This window comes from Anomalospiza imberbis, chromosome 19 (assembly GCF_031753505.1).
Source record: "Anomalospiza imberbis isolate Cuckoo-Finch-1a 21T00152 chromosome 19, ASM3175350v1, whole genome shotgun sequence".
NCBI lineage: Eukaryota > Metazoa > Chordata > Aves > Passeriformes > Viduidae > Anomalospiza > Anomalospiza imberbis.
Genome location: NC_089699.1, coordinates 153790 through 174900, shown reverse-complemented (window position 1 = coordinate 174900; position 21111 = coordinate 153790). Strand labels below are relative to the sequence as shown.

The 21111-nt window shown below is 41.4% G+C and overlaps 1 protein-coding gene across 1 annotated transcript in view; it reads right to left on the bottom strand.

The window, feature by feature from the left end:
• Positions 1–2720: 2720 nt before the first annotated feature.
• FASN (fatty acid synthase) overlaps positions 2721–21111 on the bottom strand; it is a 41439-nt gene continuing 23048 nt past the window's right edge. Inside the window, exons 22-43 of the mRNA XM_068209800.1 lie at positions 20218–20528; positions 19677–20066; positions 17797–17961; positions 17483–17601; positions 17229–17383; positions 16694–16897; positions 15454–15604; positions 14775–14953; positions 14132–14251; positions 13869–13991; positions 12835–13058; positions 12321–12522; positions 11121–11272; positions 10536–10627; positions 10239–10390; positions 9697–9939; positions 7993–8181; positions 7234–7461; positions 6594–6814; positions 5957–6055; positions 5575–5826; positions 2721–4494 (exon numbers count right to left, since the gene is read on the bottom strand). Of these exons, the coding sequence (XP_068065901.1) occupies positions 4357–4494; positions 5575–5826; positions 5957–6055; positions 6594–6814; positions 7234–7461; positions 7993–8181; positions 9697–9939; positions 10239–10390; positions 10536–10627; positions 11121–11272; positions 12321–12522; positions 12835–13058; positions 13869–13991; positions 14132–14251; positions 14775–14953; positions 15454–15604; positions 16694–16897; positions 17229–17383; positions 17483–17601; positions 17797–17961; positions 19677–20066; positions 20218–20528 (4109 nt within the window). The 3' untranslated portion in view covers positions 2721–4356. The remainder of the gene's footprint in view (positions 4495–5574; positions 5827–5956; positions 6056–6593; positions 6815–7233; positions 7462–7992; positions 8182–9696; positions 9940–10238; positions 10391–10535; positions 10628–11120; positions 11273–12320; positions 12523–12834; positions 13059–13868; positions 13992–14131; positions 14252–14774; positions 14954–15453; positions 15605–16693; positions 16898–17228; positions 17384–17482; positions 17602–17796; positions 17962–19676; positions 20067–20217; positions 20529–21111) is intronic.

Below are 21111 nucleotides of genomic sequence, written 5' to 3'. Positions count from 1 at the left end.
CTGAGGGACGGCTGCTGAGCCGCAGAGGGGCGGCTGAGAATCCGCACAGGAGCGGCTGCGGGGCGGCTGAGGAGCGGCTGCTGGGGCGCCGTGCGGGGCGGTCTCCCCTCCGGTGCCGCGGCGGCGCAGGGAGCCCCGGCGCCCGGCCGGTACGCGCGTCGCGCAGCGCGGCCCGGGCGGCAGTGACTGCCGAGCCTAAGCCTGGCGTCTTCGAGCACTGGGGCCTCCGCCGCAGCCGGTGCCGACGGAAAGCGCCGCGAGTGAGCATTGCAAGAGCTCGGACAAAGTGAGAGGCCTGTCCTGTCCTTGGTGTCGGATGGTCGGGGCAGAGAGGTGAAAATGGTCCACATGACTGAACCAAATGTAACAGCATCCATGACAATATCGTTCATTTCACATTATTTTATAAAGCTACTGACCATCACCAGGATGAGCACAGTGGAGGAGTTCTGCTTCTCTCAGCCAATACGTTCCAGCATATAAAAAATGCTCTATCTCTACTCCAACGTATCTCTACTCCAGCAATGTAATTTGAGTTACAGGACTGTTCTTCAGAAGAGAAAAACTTCAACAAAATCATATAACAAAGCACCGTAGCCTAAGCAGTTACATGTAAATTCCCATTGCTCAGTAAGCCTGTTAGTCTATCCATTGACAAGCCTTCACATTTCAAATTCATGTCAAAGCCTGTACTTCCCCCACCCTCCAACTTTCTCGCACTCATGGTTATGATGAACTTACTGCAATAAATATTTCAAGATTCTAATTATTTTTTACCATCTTTCATTACCTCTCTGCAGCCTAAAGAACGAGGTTGCTATTTTAAATATACAGCCTCTGCCCCCCTGCTATCAGCACTCCCCTTTCCTCTGATGAAACTGCTCCAGGGGTATTTTTTTCTTTCTTTTGACCCTGATTTGCAGGCATGATGTCTGGTAACTTGTGTAAGTGCAAAAGAAACACCTGCTTCCTATTCTACCTTAAATCTTTTGGGTTTTACTTGACCTCCATCTCAGCACCAGGGAACTTCACTTTCTGGTAGTGCTATTTTACATAACCAGTTCTATTAAACTGTGGCCTTTCTTGCACTGTTTTTACTGCTATCTTCAGCAAGAGAGTTGTATTTCTTTGCCTTCTAAGGTGATAGACTAGAAAAGGAAAATAATAGCTTTAATACTGGTGACAACATATGCTGTGTGCCATACGTTCTTGAACTCTTTCTATTGCAGATTTAAGGTACACGGTCCATCATTTCAAAATGGTAATGTGCATTTGTGAGCCTAAACAGTTCCCCGGTCAGAGAACTTCTCTTCAGTCTTGAGATTGAAAGCAGCATGGTTTTAGGCTGTGAGAAGCTATCTGAAAAGGATGGAATGCATCAGCTGACAAGAATCCCCACTTCAGTTTCACAGAGAAGGGTAGGTGTGAGGCACTTCACTTCTGTCCTTGTCTTCTCAAAACAAGAAACTGCAATATTGGATTTTGCCTTCTGATGTTATTCTACATGTCTAATCTGATGGGCTACTGAGAAATAAACAATACCGCACTAATAAGGTTTTTATTTTTGGCACACTGTGTTCAGCAGCTAGTTATAATAATGGGTTACATGGCAGCAGCTCATAATCAGATAATTATGGGGCAAAAAAAAGCCCTAAACGTAACAACCTTCTGTTTTTCAAATAACAATCACAAGAGCATTAACAGTATATAAGCTCTACGTTATTCTTCAGCAACTTCTATGATTAAAACAGTATTTTCAAGCTCTGCTTAGATGAAACCATACAGATTTGTTTATACAGGGAACTCGTCAAACTCCTGCTTCAACAGATGGGACAGCATTAGCCCTTGCTTCTTCCACACAGTCCATTCAGATGTTACACACGTTAGCACAGCACTATTGTACCTGTTTCCTTTACATTTAATTCTTTCTTATTCCTTCCAGTTTTAAATATAACCAACACAAGTAGGATTCTTCCCCCTTTTTTTCAGGCTCACTACAACTGCCAGTAGTTAAACCAAACCAACTAGTCCCCATTTGTTTTGTTTTATGTAGTACCCAATGCCAGTAGGTGCAGGGACAGTGTGCAGTAGATGTAATGAAGTCCCATGGTGTATGCACACAGCTTATACAGTCACCCCAGTGTCAGTATGCAGTATCCCTCACACAGCACACACTTTCCTCCTTACTGTCTAACACTTAGACATCATACCTAAAACTTCAGTGCATTTATACCCATTGCCTAACCCTCAGAGAGGCCCTGAGGTAGATGCTATTCTTCCATTTTACAGATAGGAAAACTGAGGCAGGAGTATTAATGACTTGTCCAATACTCCAAATAAAAGCCCATCTAAAAGTTCCCACATCAGTATTATGGCTGTAAATTGGTTGTATCTAAGGTACCAAAATCATGGCAACAAGAAGCCATGCTTCAGAATACTAAGCCTTCATTGTTATTATTTTCATTATTATTATTATTACTATTATTATTTCTACAGACTACAAATCAGATATGTTTACAGCAGTTTTTTTGCTTTATACCAGGAAGTGAGAGACTCCAGATGAAACATGGGATTAAGAAATGATGGTAGAAAATAATTCAAAACCCAACCAGTGATGAATTCTGTTTAATACTAGAAAAGCCAGAAAGACAATCTTCAGACCAAAAAGTATTAATTAAAAGAAAAAAAAAAGAAAAAAAGAACAAGACATTTCAAAATGGTTTAAGCTGACATTATGTTGTTTTATTTCAATTTCACAAAAGAAATACTTTATAAAACTAAAATCAGTTAACCCAGCCACTATCAACAGAGGGTGGTATAAGCAAAAGACACTAGGTCAGAACCTGCAGTGAAGAGCCATCTGTCCCTGTCACTGGAATGCTCCTGTACCACCAGAACACTTCACTGGGGAATGGAGAGAACTGGGTTTTACAGCAGTTTGGAGAAGCATAATAGCTCCTCCTAGTTGGTGCTTTGTTGCTACCCAGGTCTCCTCTGTATCATAAGTGTAACAAGGATTTACTGATTTCAGAAAGGACAGATCTAGCATAGCAAAGGCAAGAAATTTTCCAACTCAATTTTATGCAAATTTCCTTTAAAAAGGTACTACTGTATTTTAAAATCAGACCATCAAACCGATTACTTAGCTAACTTATGTGGGGTTTCCAGTCTCATTACTGAAAGGAAAATGAATACAAGGCTTAAGCCCTGGGCTAAATAAAATATATATGGGCTTTGCGTAGATACTTTTATGTTTGCCTGAGCTTTGACTGTGGGAGAACATACATGGGAGGATTTGTTCAGTTATTGTTAAGAAATTCTATTCCCTGCCCTCCCCATTCCAAATTTTTCATTGGGTGGCAAGACTGGAGGTGAGAGGGAATAAGGTAAAGCAATAATCTTAATGCTTTACTAAGGTTCTGATAGAGCGGGCCACAGAACCTTGCACAAATATAAACAAAGTTCCTGCCTAGGGACAGCTTTACCTGTTTTTATCATGACCAAGTTATGGCTGTTCAATACAGCGGCATCTGTCAAAAGATCCACCCTATCCCCAAGGCCCCTCTCTCTCCTGAAGAGTTCATGATGGCAAGAATCCTTCCTTCTACCTATTCCTTTCTGAAAAGGGTGGGGCAGTGGGAGAAAGGAAGAAAAAAACCCAACAAAACCAACAAGAAATTAGATTATTTCAAAGATGGGCAACCTTCCTCTCCAAAAAGGGATGTTTCTTTGCTCCTGTAACCCACAATAAATTAAAACCAAGTAAGAAGTCTCTGGTTTGACACAATAAATACTTAGAATATAGCAAATTAAAAAATATAGTTACAAAACCCTCAATGGAATTCTCTTTCTGACCTAAACTGCAGAAAGATTCTTCACAGATAAAAAGTATCTCCAAAATCACCTGCAGCTCCTCTTCTCTCCCTGTTCACTAGGCTTGGTCAACAAGTGCTATCACATAGCCTTTGGAATACTGTTAAGACAAAAACAATATAAAGCACAAGAAATCTACTCCTAAATTTGTTTTTTTATACTGCCTAGGGTGTAGGAAGCAACCATCTGTGGGGAACCTTCACTGCAGTGCACAGTGACAGAGTCACAGCACTACAGTTAACATGGACAGGGAGATTAGGGGGAAAAACAGCCATAGGAAAGGAAGGAGATAGAACCCATAGATGTTGGAAAAGGAAAAGATAAGCAAGAAAGAGACAGAAAAAGACCAATTGAGTCCAGCTGGACTTCCCAGTTCTGGCAGCAGAGCAGATGAGATGTTGAACAGGAAGAGTTCCTTAGGGCCCGTCATAACTAGGAATGTTGTTGGCATTTTCTTCGTCATTGACAGTGAGGAAGTAGAAGTTAACCCTCTCTGACACTGACACGTGGCTCTGCCAGTGAGCTGTGGATGATCCCAATAATTGATTCAACACCATCTCCCTCCAGCAAGGTGCGGTGGTCTCCTTCAATAACATGGACAGATACTTTCCCATCGCATACCTGTGTAAGTATGAAAAAGAAAAATTTTTCATTCACAATTTACAACCAGCTGGTCACCTAGCCACTTTGGGTCTGTTAGTCTTCTAAGTTACTCATAATTTATACCACTGTCTCTATCAAACTCAGTTAAAAATGGCACTGGTTTTACTCTGACACATTTTCACAGATCAGCTGTGGGGCACTGTTTGGAACCAGTGTTTTAAAGCACAGTAGTTTGACAGCCTGACAGGTGATCCACTCAAATATAAGCTAGGCAGAAAATTAACCAACCTAGTACCAAAAGAATAATTTATCTGCAACATCAAAGAATGAATGACAAAGTAGCTACTTCCAAGCCCTTAAGTAAACCAAATAAACACCCCCCCTCCTCACCATCCTTCTCCCACCACCAGAAATCTTCCTTTAAGGTCATTATGTAACTTTAATAACATATAAATTAGTCAATAATGACTAAGTAAGATATCTTAAAGGATAGGAAATGCCAGAAGCAGGAAGAGAATTCTGACAATCACTTCCTTTTCCCTGGTATTTGCACCAACTTAATCCTTGTATGTGAGCAGGGGCTAAAGAACAGTGACCTTATCTGGACTACAGGCCAAACCCCAAGTTTTTTAGCCACAAGAAACCTACTTCTAACTACTCACTAGCTTCTAAGTGAAAAAAAGGTAACTGAGAAAAAGCTGCCTTTATTGTCAGAAGACTGACACTTGCTCTTCAGAAGGCTGCCCTCATTCTGTGAACTAACTTCAGGGTCTACAGTGAAAAGAGACTGCTCTCTTTTAACATCCTTATTATCCAAAGTCATCCTAGAGAGCTGCAAGAATCAGCTATAGAAAACACATCCTATATACAGGCAAGACTTTCTCGCCCTCACTACCCACAGAAAATGCCTGCAACCAATAAACTCATTTGCTTTTGGAGACTTCTCATTCTTGTTAGAGCACAGAAGCTGCAGAACAGTAATTTCTTTAAGGTTGGTTTTGTCCTTTTTTTCTCAGTAGGGATGATTTCCCATGCTTTCCTTTGGCTTCCCCAAATATCAGAAGAAATTCAACAGTCATCAGTGGGCCTGCGACTGACCTCTGAGAGTTTGTAGTCTCTACCCAGACCTTCCTCATATTCATTGTGAGACTTTGCCCGCATCAGTGTCACGTTCCCATGATACTTGGAGTCTGGTATATACTTGTCAGCAGCCTTCAGCTTATGGTAAAATGAAGTAGCAGCAAAGCTGAGTGCTTCACGATTGATGTTTGTATGAATCCCAGTTATTAGGTCTACAGCAGCATTCACACGAGCCTCCAGATTTTTCAGGGGCAGGAGAACTTCCAGCAGCTGGAAATATTAACATTTTTTTTTTCACATTAGTCTCAACAGCTGAGAATTCATCTCCATTAAACAAAAAAAACATACACCCTCTTGTGCAATATCAAGACATAGGGATCTTGAAAATAAGAAACAGTACCTTATTGTATTCAGTGCCCGTAAATTGCTGAACAAAGGCACACAATGCTTCAGTCTCCAGTGCAGCCTCATTTCCTTGGGTCAGTTTGGCTCTGTAGCTCTGGAGGAGAGAGAAATACAATGTGAATGTGAGAGGAATGTGCCTGATGTTAAAAGTCAGATAAAAACAATTATAGAACCAAAGGTGTGAACTGGGAAAAAAAGGAAGGGGGGAAATCCCTTCAGGACAGATTAGAAAGTAAATCCACAGCTGGCAATTGCCAAGAGCCTAGTATTCTCTAAAATACAATGGAAATGAAAGGGAAGCCTTAAGCAAGGTTTCCTCGCACCACTACAAGACAATCTTGACTTGCAGACACCAGGATCTTCCAGAAGACATACTAATATTATGATTTACCATAGCAAGAGCAACATTTGTGTCTGAACTCTTTCCATTTAATGAAGACCACCTCTCATGTGCTTCTACCCTTCAGCCATCTCTAAGCATCCACTGTTTATAGCTGTCTTCCAAAATCCCTGGGAATAAAAGTCTGTCAGCTTTTCAGATTGCTCATATCTAGAATAGTAAGCTGCGAGAAAAATTAGCCCTAATGAGAGAGGATGGTCCCCAGAAAGAAGATTCTCTTTGAGCCCCTTACCTGGGTATATGCTGCCACAAAGGAATGAGACCCATCAAAAAGGAATAAACTGTTGAGTGCATGGGAAGCATTTTGTTGTGCTTGCAGCTGGGAACACATTTCAAAGGCTACACAGGCACCAAAAGAGTATCCAGCAATGCGGTAAGGTCCTTCAGGCTGTATCTGCTTCATGCAATCAATGTAATAGGCTGCCAGGCTTTGGATGCTGTCCAAAGGAGCGGCTAGAACATGGAAGTGAGTTAGAAAGACTGGTGAAAAGACACTGGCAGAGACAAATTATGTTTTCATGCTTTCATGTCTTATGTTTCAGAAACAATCCTGTTGGAAACATCCAGGTTACTTTGCAGGTAAATTACTAAATTATTGTTAACAACCTGCATTTAGGACAAGTAATAGTAATATTGTTGCTTTCCAAGGACAGGTTGAACAGGATGCTTTGACTTTTGTATACATAAACTCTTCAATGTCATCTATTATTCCTCTTGACATCTTGAGGATGTTTGACATGACCCTCTGCAGACTAATAGGCCTGATACTTGCTCCTCCAACTTTAATAGTCTAGAAACAAAGCCCTCTCTAAAAGCAACTACAGTTCAGAATGTTATGTTTGCAAATTCAAGATGCTGAAGAACCGAGATACCTTTTGTGCACTGGAGCCCATAGCAGGGCATGTGAAGTCTGGAGGCCAGAGTGTGGAAAACTGCAATGGATCCTTCAATGGGGTGAACAAGGAAAAGAGGGCGCTCCATGCTCTGGACATCATTGAGACGAGTGATTGTTGGTGCTTCTGGGTTCACCAGTAAGTTGTTCAAATCTAGTTTTGGAGGTTCGCCTGGGCCTGTCTTTGTCAGTGGGGATGACTTCAGCTCTTTGAAGGAAAGCACACCAGACAAACCCAATTAGCTTCAGGGTCAGTCTCGGTCATGTAGCCATACTCCTGAAGGACAACCTCAGGGCTAGGGCTGCCCTAGATTAGCCTGTTGCCTCACTACATCATCAGGTCATAGATGCAGGGATCTTCCTACTGTCAGTTGCTCTGCAGCAACTGCATATGCTTTTAGCTTCCTGTGAGCGTGACATTACATTGTTTATTCCCCAGACAAGTAAAAGGTCTCAAATTGCATCCTACACATAAAAGTACTCATGCATGCAGCTGCTAGCCAAGCAAGAAAGCAGCTTTCACACTTGCCTTACTTGTACACCCTGCCCCCAGAAATGATGGGCCTGTCCTAGTGGTCAATACACTTCCGTGACATGTCTGTCACTTAAAAGCTATTCAATTATAACTTTATTTCATGATCTGATAGAGGTTTATGTCACTAGAGACGAAAGCAATGAATTGGAAGCTTAATTATTTGGACTCAGGTGACTGGTAGCAGCCCTAATCCAGACACTTTACCCTCTGCTGTTCTGGACTTGGAAGAAAGTTCACGCAGTTTGTTGATTGTAAGGAGTCGAATTTCTCTCATGGTCATAACGATGTCATAGTCTCTCTCCAGTGTCTGGCGCACCTCCACACCCATCAAGGAATCCAAGCCCAAGTCAGCCAAGGAACTCTCAGCATTCAGACTACTCACATCACGGACCCCTGAGAACAAAAGAGCATGCTGGCAAAAGGCCAATTTCTTTTCAGCTCTAGGCCTCTCTAGCAGCCTTCTCCACTTTGTTCTATCTCCTACAATCTCAATAAACTGCAGCTGTAGAGCTTCAGGATCATCTAATCTTTCATAAACCACCTCTTCTACAACCCCCACCTTGTCATATGGGATCTAGTATTTAGAGTACATATTAAATGTGCACAGATTTATGATGGAGGATACATCAGTCCCAACTAAATAGCTGTGAATACTTTCACATCGGCTCTAGACCAAATACAGAACAGTCAGTCAGCTAGACAGATTCCACACACTGGAGGCTCTAATTGAAACTGCAGTCCTAGACCTAATACAACTAATCCTCAGCTACAACGAGATGAAAGTTATCAGTGTCAGTGATGGTTGACTGCAAGACTTGATGCCTACGACACTGGAGGAGGAGGCAATATGTTTAGGCTTCATTTTCTTTTTCCCCTTCAATTTTCACACTGTTCAATCTCTCACCCTTTCCTTATCTGTAGAAGGCCTCTCATAATAACACCTGCATCTTCAGCTCTTTGTCCCCTCCTCCACCTTATGCAGCCCCATGTTGTCACCCTTCCCACTATTAGGCTTCATTACTAGCTCCTCCCTTTGTTGCTTTCATACTCTCTTCTTCCAAACTAACCCTATAGCTGGTGTGGTTTCCCAGACCCTTTCCTATCGCTTCTAAAAGCCACATCTGCTCTGAGAGATCAGATTTGCTGTCAGTGAGTTGCACACAACTCTTTAAGTAACACTCAGGAGACTGTCTTTCATTTATCAGTACCTTTTTTGGTAGAAAACAAAGGATGAGTAGACGGTTCTGTCTGCAATAGAGACAACTGAAGTGGGACATGGTAGACAGAGTTGACAGCGATTATTGAGTACCAACACAAAAATAGGAGACACAATGGTAAAAGAAAGCAGATTCAAGACAGACAGAAGGACATGGCACTTGTAATGCATAGCTAAGCTATGGTTACTAGATGTTCACACAGGATGAGAGACAGAGCTGGTAAGTGAATAAAATAACAGTTAAGCAATAAGTAGAGAAAAGCTACTTTTTGTGGCATGGGGACATACCAAGGTGAATGTTTGCAAGCTGGAACAGTACTCAGAAAATTAGTTATGTATTTACTGTCTTATGTGCTGTCCCAGAATTTTGCTCCTGGGGGCTGTTCTTGTTGATTCTCCATTTGGAGAAAGGTACCAGTTCACTCTAAATAAAACCCAAGACTCTGGTGTATATATGCGTATCTATGTAAACACAGTAACGGAGAAAAATCCATAAAAGAAACAGTCCTTATTTGAGAGAAGGAGCAGTGTAAAGGGAAGAAAAAAAGCAAACAGTCTCACAACAGCAACACTGCCACACCACAGGAGATCAGGAAGAGATGCTGGACAGAGGACCTACAGCAGCACCACTACTTTCCAAAAGTAATGAGAGAGTAGGCACTGTCCAGTAGTGCTTGAGTGACAGCACTTACCCAGGATGTGAGCAACAGCTTCTACAAGGTCCCTCTGACTACCTCCTTCAGCTTTCACTGAGACCTTCTCTGCTAGGACAAAACTGGACATGACAGGATGAGGTTGATTCAGGAAAACATCGAGCACCTCCAGGCATGAGCTCATTTGTTGGGGAATCGTTCCCCCCACCACAATGTCTTTGTTTCCCATTGTCTTCATCAAGATACCCACATCACCAATGGCTCCCCACTGGATTGCCAGGCCTGGAGAAGAAATTAGAAGAACACACTAAGCAGCTAACTAAAGCACATGGCAGGAACAGGAGTGAGTTAATAAAAAAGGGACTTAATAATGAGCTATGCTAAGGCATGCATTTCCTTTGTACTGTTAAATGGTCAGTATTCATTCACACATTAATGACTCAGGGTAACATCTAGGAGTAGAAAACAGCCTTCAACATACTTTATCACTCCAGAAAAGTTCACAGGTTTCTGGTGAGCTGGTCCTCATCTGGATGTTTGGCAAGATAGTTTATACTGTGCAATGAGTAAAGTCATCTCACCTGGGAGTCCATCATGGTGTCGCTGCTCACAGATACGCTCCATGGTAGAATTGGCAAAGCCGTAATTACTTTGCCCAGCATTTCCTCTTCCACAGCTTACAGAGGAGAATACAACGAAATAGTCCAGGTCTGGACACTTCTTACGTGTCACCCTTGGAACAGAGCAGGAGAAACTCTATCAGAAAAACCTGCTTACTGTATCATTGTTGAAGGCTAGTGCAAGACTAAAACATCTAAGCTTGATCAGTTCCTTGACTTTAAAAACAGTTCTTATTTATCCCTTCTACAGACACTTACCAATCCAAATGAAGGGTGCCTGAATACTTTGGCTTGTTGACCTCCCAGAATAATTCTGGGGTCTGATTTTCAATCATGCCATCTCTAAGGACCTATGGGGAGTGGGAAGAGGGATTAAAAAAAAAAAGTGCAATTTCAGTATCTCCAGTTTTTCTGTTTAAATATGCCACATGGCTTGAGATATGAGAGGATATCGCTACACAATGCATTTTTATAACTTCACAGTACAGACATATCTGGAACATCCCAAAATATAGACAACATGGCTTTTGCCAAGTCTGCTTTTTTCAGTACTTTTTCTGTATTGACACTGCAGAAATTCTGGCAAGCTCTACATGGGATTTTTCTTGTCCACAGGAGGCTGGGGCAACATTTGTCTTACCAAAGAACTGAACTCGCTGGCCAAATACTGTTGCTTCTCAGGTCAAGGGAACAGACCGATAAGCCTTTAGGCACCAGGTAAGACCAAAGCATAGCGTACTTTGAAACACAGAGAACTTAACTAAAATTGTATGAAGCCTGACTGCTTTTAGTCATGTGAATGGATGTTGCCTCTTACAAGTCCTGAGCATTTCTGTCACTTACCACAGCCAAATTAAAGATGCCTCCAACTGGTCCAAGCTGCAAAGCTTCTTCTATCAATTGCTGTGTTCCTTCTAGTGTTCCAATATCACTGGTAGATACCAGCACTTTGATTCCCAGTGCCTTCCACACTTTAACACGTTTAGCCTGGTAGCCTAGAAAAAATAAAGGTGGACAGTGCCTGGGATGAAGAATCCCAACCATAAAGCTTTGGTTAAGGTGCTCCTTTATGCTTTTCTGACTAGATAGGGACTGGATAGCTAAATAATTCCCGATTCAGTGAGATAAAATTTGGACAAAATTTGAACAGCAGCTAGAAATCATTTCAATTTTAGAAATTCTACATAGATAAAGTGGAGAACAGCACTGGGAGAACCTAAGGGTTGGGGTGGTGGTAGGGGGGGGGAAGGAATGAAAGAAAAATACAACTGTGAAGAGAAATTAACAAAAATTTGGGTACTGAGATTGGGAAAATTGGCTAGATTAGAGCAAAGCAACAGATTATAGTAGCACAGCCAGAACTTGAGAAGTAGTATTTGATCTACGTGTTTGTACACACAAGTGGTGTGATTGTGAACTTGCCAAAAGAAAGAAGAAACCTGTAGAGACAGAGAAAAGTTGAGTTATGAGTGAATTTGTATGAGGAAATACTGAAGACTAGCACTGATAAATCTCAATGCTTCCACTGTAATCAAACTAATGCCTGAATAAAAATGTTTATGGATACTATCAGATAGTAAGTTTCATCTTTACAGATGATCTATCTAAGGAGCAAGAGTGAGCATTCACACATGTAGTATGAGGAACAAAGTATCTTTAACAAGGAGTTTTTAGGCCCTTCCTTGTGGCATGTGATCCAACATGCTACAGCCAGTGGACAAGTCAGTGAGGTACCCAGACATTGCAGAGGGCATAAAGGTAAAAGAAAGGCTACAAAATAAACACTGTATAAGAGAGAAAATGGGTTGATAGAAATAGGAAGCATAAAAGGGGGAAAGTAGTAGTTGGAAAAAAGGTCAAGCTAAAAGATAGTTACTCCTTTACAATAAAGGAGACAAGAGCTTGAAGTGAGATAATACAGGAAAGAAAAGAGATCAAGACATTATTAGTGACCAACAGGACACTTAAAAATTGAGAGAAACTACAAACTGAAGTCTGTTGAAAGGCAGTCATATTCCCTGTTTCCTTACAATTTTTGCTTACCAGTTCGTATGCCAGAACGAGACGTCAGTATAATTTTCTGTGCTCCTCTCTCAACTAGCCACTGTGCCAACTCCAGCCCAAATCCTCCTAGGCCCCCTGTGATGATGTAGGACTTCGTAGGTGGACAGGAGGTTCGGGAGATTGCAGAGATTTTAACTGGTTCAGACTTTTTTAAAGGATACTCCTTTTCCTCTTCTTGGACCTTCCCCCACAAAAAAACCCAGCCAAGAGCCAGAAACAACACAGACACACACACACACACAAAAAGGTAGTTAAAATTAGATAATCAGATACATAATACATCTCTAATCTTTCCATGCTCCTCCAGTCAATGGGAAAGAACGTTGTAGAGTCAGTGCCAGACTCGACAGTTACAATTGTGACAGTGTCAGCAGTAAAAACTGACCCTGTGCTGCCCTACTCATAGAACTTCAACTCAAAATGACTCAAAATATCCAATAGTCACCAGAGGATGGCCAGAGGCATCAGAGAATCAAAATCATTATCACATTACCTTGATGATAACTTTGCCAATATGTTTTCCTTGTGCCATGAATCTGAAGGCAGCTTCTACCTCTTCTTTGTTGAAGACTGTACTCCTCAGAGGCTTTACTACACCGTCTCTTATGCCTTTCTTCAACAGCTCTGATACAACTTCCCACTCTTGGTTTCCCTCATCAAACACTGAATCTAGTAGGATCCCATGAAATGCCACGTTCTTGAGGAAGAGAGACATTCCTAGAAAAAGCAACTTGGTTATGACCTGATGCTGCTGACATTTCAAAATGGAGCCTACCCTCTGCTCCAGAAGCATTTCTGGGCAGGTTACAGGAGTAAAGCAGTCAGATGCTTGAATTCTACATTTTCCAAATTAATTCTTGCATATATTCTCCAATACACAACATTATGTTCTTCTCTTACAAGCAGACCAGTTTCACAGAAACGTCACTCCAAAAAATTGTGTGTTGAGAGGACAAGCTATATCATGGTCAGTCTGATATTAAAAAGGATATTTTTTTTCTCTTGTGACAGCTGAGTTACAGTCACAGGGGAGCTAGAATCCTGCATACATCATGTCTATCTCCACAGGAGACTCTTCCTCATAGCAAGGTTTTCCAATACGATAGGATCTTTTGCAAATTAATTAGAATAAAGAAGCAGGCTGTCGACACTACATGCAATCATTCTACAACAGGAGAACGCTGCTGTAATTTTTCACTGACACATCGCCTTACAACATTCAAAAATTTTTTCCCATTCAAGAGAAATCAGGGTTACCTTGCCCTGTGCCTTCAAAACTGGTAGATGCTGTTGACTGCCTTAAGGGACAAGAGGCCTTGCAGAGGGGTCTGGATAGACTGGAACACTGGGCAATCATAAGTGATACAAAATTTAACAAATGTCAATTGTGCACCTGAGCCTCAGTAACACCAGACACAAGTATAAATTTTGGGGAGGCTAGAGAGCTGTACTGCAGAAAAGGACACTTGGGGGTGCTGGGCAGGAGCTAAAACCCAATGAGAGGTGCTTCCCAATGCCCCATCTTACCAAGCTGACTGTTGTTAGATAGATCAAATTTGCCTATTTCCAAGAAGCGCCCATGTCGAGCGAGACAACGCAAACTGGCTTGGAGCTTCTCTTCCGCCAAGGAATTTAACACGAGGTTGACACCTGCAATGAAAGGAGAAACATCTGCTTAACTCTGCTGAGAGCCTAACCCTGTCTTCTAGTGACTCATATTGTCTTTTGAATGCACAACTGATAATGTGGCTTAGCTGACAAAAAAAGGAAAAATATGTCTTGAACTTCACCTTTTCCATTGGTAACTCGAAGTATATGTTGTTCAAAGGTAGTATCTCTGGAGCTGGAAAAGCTATTAGCATCTAGCTGTGGGAATCTTGCTTGGAGATACTTACGTTTCTCAGTGGAACCTGGAAGTAGAAGACAGGTTGAAAGATGTCGCTAATTTAATTTTTATGATGAAACAGCCCATTTTCTGCTGCACATCTTTCTTCCAAGGACTGTAAGTCTGAGAAGCCATCTCCAAGCTTTCAGTCTCCCAAGATGTCAGACTATCTGGTTGCTACTGCTCATTTATGAGATAGACCAAGGACCAGAAACAGATGAGAGCCTTTCAATGGACAGGCACTGGATTCATATTACTAAATGTAAAATGAGCAAGCCATGATCTTCTTCCAGTCTTGTGGTTATATAGTGTACAGAGACAGATAAATTTGACTGTGCTGTGGAATTTTCAAGCACAGAGTCAGTAGCTGTATTTACTATGTAACCAGCTCTCAGCCTGGAAATTAGATCAAAGCTACAGCAGATCACATTGGGGGGAATAAGTATATACCTAAATAGGTATATATACTTGTATATGTGTACACACACATGCTTTCTCTATTAGCTATAATCGCTTTCTCCCCATGACTTTGGGCCCTCAGTACTCACCGACAGTAGCAAAGACACGGCAGCCCATACTCAGGGCAATGGCAATGGCTGCTTGGCCCACACCTCCTGAGCCAGAGTGAATAAGGATACTCTCACCCTTCTTCATACCACCTCGAACCACCAAAGCATAATAAGCAGTGGCATAAACCACAGGCACTGAAGCTGCTTCTTCTAGAGTCCTAAGGAGCACAGGGGAAGAGGTATGTTTAGCCTTGGGAAAGGCTACTAGATTTTCCTGATGAAATTTGCCTTTCTGCAACAGAAAAGTTCCACTGCTGAGATAGATAAGAATATGTAAGTTAAGATAGATAAGAAAGTGTCAATCATACAGCAGACTACCACAGCTGCCAAAACCAGCCAGTTTTCATTATTTTGCAAAAGTATTTCAGTAACTAACCAGTAAGACAACCAACACTGATATCCCAGTGTATACTGAAACACGTGAAGTTGAGAGCCCCAAAAAAAGATGAGAACCTTGTGCAAGCCACTGTACAAAAACTAGTGCTGAATGCCTGCAGTGAATCTAATCCAAAACCCTACGGTTGCTTGGGACACTATAGCCCTGCTAACATTTGCCAGAGGCAAATCTAGCCATTGTGCAAAACTCAGGTTTGATCAGGGCTGTCATCAGCCTCAGGCAGGAAGGCAAATCTTAACCAGAAAACAGAAGCTGACCTACCAGTTTTCAGGCACCTCCCACAGAAACCTTTTTTCACAGTCTACCACTGTGGCCAGCCCCTTTGCTGGCAGCAATCCCATCACTCTTCTTCCAGCCAGGTCCCGTCCTGAGAACTCCATGCCCAGCATGCATTGCTGCAAAGCCCAGTTACCTGAAAGAACATTAACACCTTTTACAAAAAAAACCAAAAACAAACCCAAACAAAAAAGCCCAAAAAACCCACAAAAAACTCTGCTAAAATTCCTTTACTACAGCAGCAATCCCCGAAGGTCTAAGCTCTGGGATTTGTCTCTTCTGTACACAGTTCATAAACTGTCATAGTTAATGACTCACTGCAAGAGCAACAGAAAAAAAAAAGACTTCAATCATTAAATCAGAAGCATTTATCCTTGATGATATTGCTTTAGTTTCCAGTTTTCATCTGAGAAATTTCAGAAATTTCAGAATTTCAGAAATTAAAACATCTTGTTTCAGAGGCAATTCTGTCCCTCAGAAAAAGAATGACACATAAACTAGAAAGATGACCACTGCAAAAATATACTCTAAAATATGAATTTTCGATAATTCATGTTTTAGGCAGATGCTTATGTCAGTCACAGAATCATGGAATTGTTTGTGCTGGAAGAGACCTTAAAGATCATCTACTTCCAACCTTCTGCCATGCACAGGGGCAACTTCCATTATGCCAGGTGGTTCAGTCATGAAGGGGAACCCAGCCTTACTCAAATCACTACATTTTTACATGTTCCATCCCCTCTCTTTTAAATACATATTTTAAAACCATTTCATATACATTACATTAATTCTTAACTTGCTATGAAGATAATACCACCTCCATTTTGTAAACAGGCAATTACTTCATTGTGCATTTTTCCTCTCTGAAATTCAAGCATGTCCAACAGCATGGCAGCATGAAACTTCAAACATTCTCACCTTGGTATTTACCATGCCCATCTCTGGAACCTCCCTCAAACTTGTTTTCTCTCACACTTGGTATCTGTGCAATGTGGCAAGCAACATTTCTCAGAACATGGTTTGTTAATTGTGCCATATTTTAAAAAATGGAACTGTAACTGGACGTAGAACTTGGGAACTTTTTGGTGTATAGCCATGCAACAGGGCTGTACTTCCTTTTCAAAAGTATGCTTTCTGGCATACAATCTAGCCAGTGCATAACTAACAACCAAGAGATCAATTCTAGAACAACAATACATATCCTTCTAGTGTAACTTTAACTCACCAGGGATAGCATCGGGAGAAAGCTTCCCTGTGGCCAGCATAATGTCCCGGAAGTTGAGAGATGCATAATAGACTTTGCAGAGCAAAACATTGGGATCAGTTGTGTGGAAGTGTCGAAGTGGGGAGACAATCCAGCGAAGAGATGAGAGATCTCCACGAGTTAGCACATTTACATAGGCATATTCTGTCAGCTCCTGAGGTTGTGCTGCAGAAGAAGGAACAGTAAGAACGTACACATATTAACAAAGGTACGTGCTTTCCAAAACGAGTAAATTCCTTTTGCAATTTCTGCCTCTTCCTCCATTTTCTATCCAGAGAGCCCTTTCTTGCTTTGCAATACTACTGATGCCCTAAATAGCCTATCCTTCCTCCTGGCACCAGAGTGTGCTACTGTTCACTTTGAGCTGAAGCAGAAGAATTCAAAATTGTTCACTAAAAATAATAATAAAAGGTAACTGTAGGAACAATAGCTACTCATTTTCTATTCATTCAGATTCAAGGCCTTGCAAGTGATCCTCAGCTCTCAAAGACTGTACCTTGCTGCAATAGAAGATGCCTGAAGGAGCCCCACTTTCCATCACGATACACATTCATCACCAGGTCCTTCTGAACAATCTTCTGCATCTCCAGGGAAGAAAGACTCATGGGTGGGACAGCAGATGAAGGGTTCAAGTTGGAAATGAACACACACCTGAAGACAAGAGTTGCCATTTTGTTTGTTTTGCTATAGGTCTGAAAAGAAGCTAACACAAATATCTCCCAAATATGACTCAAGGGCATGAGTACGTACCTGATTCGGTGGCCTTCTGCTTCAAGGCGAAGGCAGTTCACCATTCCCAAAATTCCTGAGTTCGCACAACTGGTGGCAGTCAACCACACAGGCTTCTCTGATGGGTCAGCCAAGATCTCCTACAGGACAAACCCAAAACTGTTTTACTAGGAACTACAAAGAAAACAGCCCTCATATCCTTGGCAGAGATTAGTAACTTCTATTTTATTAAAAGTAACTAAACACACACATTCTTCTTTTAACACTATTAAATATCTCATTTAGAAAGTATAATGATTTGGAAATTCAGATACCTAGGACACAGGAATTCTCACCTTTAAGGACTCAACCCACTTATAGTTTGTCTCATCTACTGGCAGAAAAATAGGTGTTTTGACAGGAACTTGCCGACGGCACAGGAAAATAACTGAGCCAAAGAATGACTTCTTTATGGCAACAAGATTCAGTGAAGCTTGGCTGAATAAGTTCTCCCACTGTGCCTGTCAAATCATGCAAAGCAACAAATTAACAGCAAAGTCAAAAGTCAATTTTTCTTGCTTTTTCTTGAAAACTTGCTCTGTATTGTCTTAGTACAAATACATGTTTGATTAACATAAGAGTGTTTTATTCACATCTAGACCGCTCCTTCTTCCCTAAAGAATCTTCCAAAAATGGGAGTACAAGTATCTCAAAGTCGTAGTTAGGGAACCAGTCTTAGCACACTAGCAGGTGTGCAAAAAACCTGAGCCGTGACCATGCCACCAAATTCCATAGTGTACTTGAATGTGTCTACCCTATGTCACATAAGCCCTGTTTGCACAGACATGGGGAAAAGCATCCATATGTCTAAGTTACATTGAAATGGCATTTCAGAAAAATAAAAGAATGAAAATGCATGTATGGCATATCCAGAAACATGTAAGGATTACTATCTGAATGAAATAAAAATGACTGCAGGCTCTCAGAAAAGCATTCATTTGCTTTTCATATGCCAGGCACAGACCAGCAGAAGGTTTTTACAGCATGATCCCTTATATCAAGGACCAGGGACAGTGTCTGTATCTAGAAAAATTTGAGAACTAGCTAAGTCCTGCACACTCTTGCCTGGCTTGTATAATTTCCTTCAGAGAAGGTGCATTCAACGGACATGTATCTTCTCCCAGGGATTTGCTAATACCAGGCTATTGATACTAATGATAGATCTATGGTTTTTGTTATTAGTGCCAGTAGCATCTCAGTGCCTTCTCTTTATCCCCCTGTTCACCGGGAAAGATGCAGAGCAAAGAACTTAATCTTTCTTCTCAAATTCCCTTGAAAAAATGTCTGCAGGAAGTGAAGGGATAGAATCCATATAATTGCAAAATTCAAAATCCAACAACCCCACTCCAGAATTATAAACAAAACCCAAACTCTTGGAAATGCTACTCTCTTCTTATTCTAAAAGAAGAGAGCTGAGAGGCTGCATCCCCTCACATCAGGAAAAATAGGTTATGTTCTGTAGAGGTGCATTCTTCCATTACTGCTTGCCAAGAGAAGATGATGTCCCAATTTCCACCCTTACCCTTGCCTTTCACTCTCCTCCTCTTGTGCCAGCTTTGGCATTAGTTTAGCTGCATGATATACTGGTTTGAAGATATAATGCTGACACTCTTCTCTCCCTCCTCCAACTTCTCAGGGCTTATTTTACTGTATCTCATTACGGGATCAGATAATGTAGGGAAGGGGAAAGGAAGAAAAGAAAAATACAAGAGAAAAGCCTTCCTTCTGGGAGCACCTTAACATTAGAAGAAATTAACTAGCTTGTAAAATCGCACTTCAAGCAGAAGTATCAAAAGTAAGAGAGATCTTCTGATACCAAAGCATTTCAGGATCCTGCACTAATAAAGCTGTACCCCATCCAGCAATGTGATTTTAACAATAAAGGAATTGTCCTGGCCAGTGTTTTCATACAGATTAGACAGATGTACAAAAGACAATAATTTTCAGTGCATTAAGAAAGGCTTTCCTGATTGAACGTACAGTTTACTCTCTCAACCTAATATGTAGTAATTTGCAAGTCCTCTCTTCTTAAGAAGTGTTTATTAGCTATTTCTGCAGAAGTCCTCAATGGAAAGGCATGCAAGCAATGCCTACTATACATTTACCATCAGGGCATTTGCAAGCAACAGACTCAGACTATCCATGGTGAAAGTATCTGTCCTTCCAAGAGGCTTACCTCACTCAGGAAGCTGTGTTTCTGCTGCAGATCTGGGCTTGTAAGGAAACTGACAATTTCTCCAAGAGTTTCTCCCTTAAGAAGAGTATGTAGCAAAACAAACCCTCCTTCTTTCACAGCAACTGCCAAATTAGAGAGTATTTCAGTGGTATTCACTAAAACATTTGTTGAACAGTTGTATACCACCAGGTCAGCATTGGTCAGATTTCCAGAGGGAAGGCTAGATGGATCCCACTGGCTAGAGACAACACCAGCATCTTGTAGCTCTGTTTCAATAGCTGAAAGGTTTTCCAGGATGCAGTCAGTGGCAATGTAGTCAACCTGCAACAGGGGCTGAGCATTCAGAATACTTTTCACATGGGAGAACAGGTGTCCACTTCCTGCATTAGCCTGTGAGAGAAAGAAGAGGAAGGAAAAGCAGAAACCAAATAAAAACATGAGTGATATCCAGAATTATAACCAGAACAACAGCAGTATATAATCAGGTTACTGGAAGGCCTAGAAACACTAGCTACGGTCCCATCCCAGGCTTCCAACTAACCTCTACTATCTTTATCCTATGACTGATCATGTTCTCCAATGCCACATCCAGGCAAATCCTCAACTCTGCAGACTCTAGCAATCCACTGAGAAGAGGGTCATTTTGGAAGTGCATTTTCTCTCGAAGCACAACTTGTTGCAGCTCAGAATGGAGGTTTCCATTCAGTTCCAGGCGGCAGATCTCAGCAAGGATATGCTGAAGGCCCTTCTGTGTGGACGAGGACCCCGTAGCAGCCACTGCAGTTTCTAGTCCAGGGATGACTAATTTGACCCCATGCACAGCCACCTTAGACTGTAAGTTCTTGATCAGACCTATAGAATAGAAGGGGAAATGAAAGGAAGAGTCAAGATTTTCCAAGAATTCTTTTCCTCTTTGCCTCCATTTGCTACACCAGCTGATTAGCACCACATATTACAGCATCCTCTATCATTAGCCCACCCACACAGATACATTGCAGCCTCTTACCTTCACATGATTATGTATTGTGCAGTAGTTGCCCCAAATAAGTAGGCTTTGTAGCAAAACAAACTAAACCCCCACAATTACGTGTAGTAAGACTGACTGAAAGAGGGCAACTAACGGAAAACTTCTGATAGATTTAGGGAGCTGTGGAGGAAAGTTTTAAGTTTCTGCAGATACAAAAATACTAAAATGCCTTTTTGCTTTATAAACTGATGGGAAATAGTTAATCATGACTGAGGATCAGGAACTGGATTACAAAATAAAATATTCCCACCACAGCCTAGAAAAAATACCCTCTGGGGGCAGTATTTGGATGCTGCAGGGGAAAACTAAGGAGAAAAAAAAAAAAAGGGAAATCTTTAAAGTCTATTGCCAAATCTAAGGATGAGCATGAATACACTTCACCAACACAGAATGAAAAAAATTATTCTC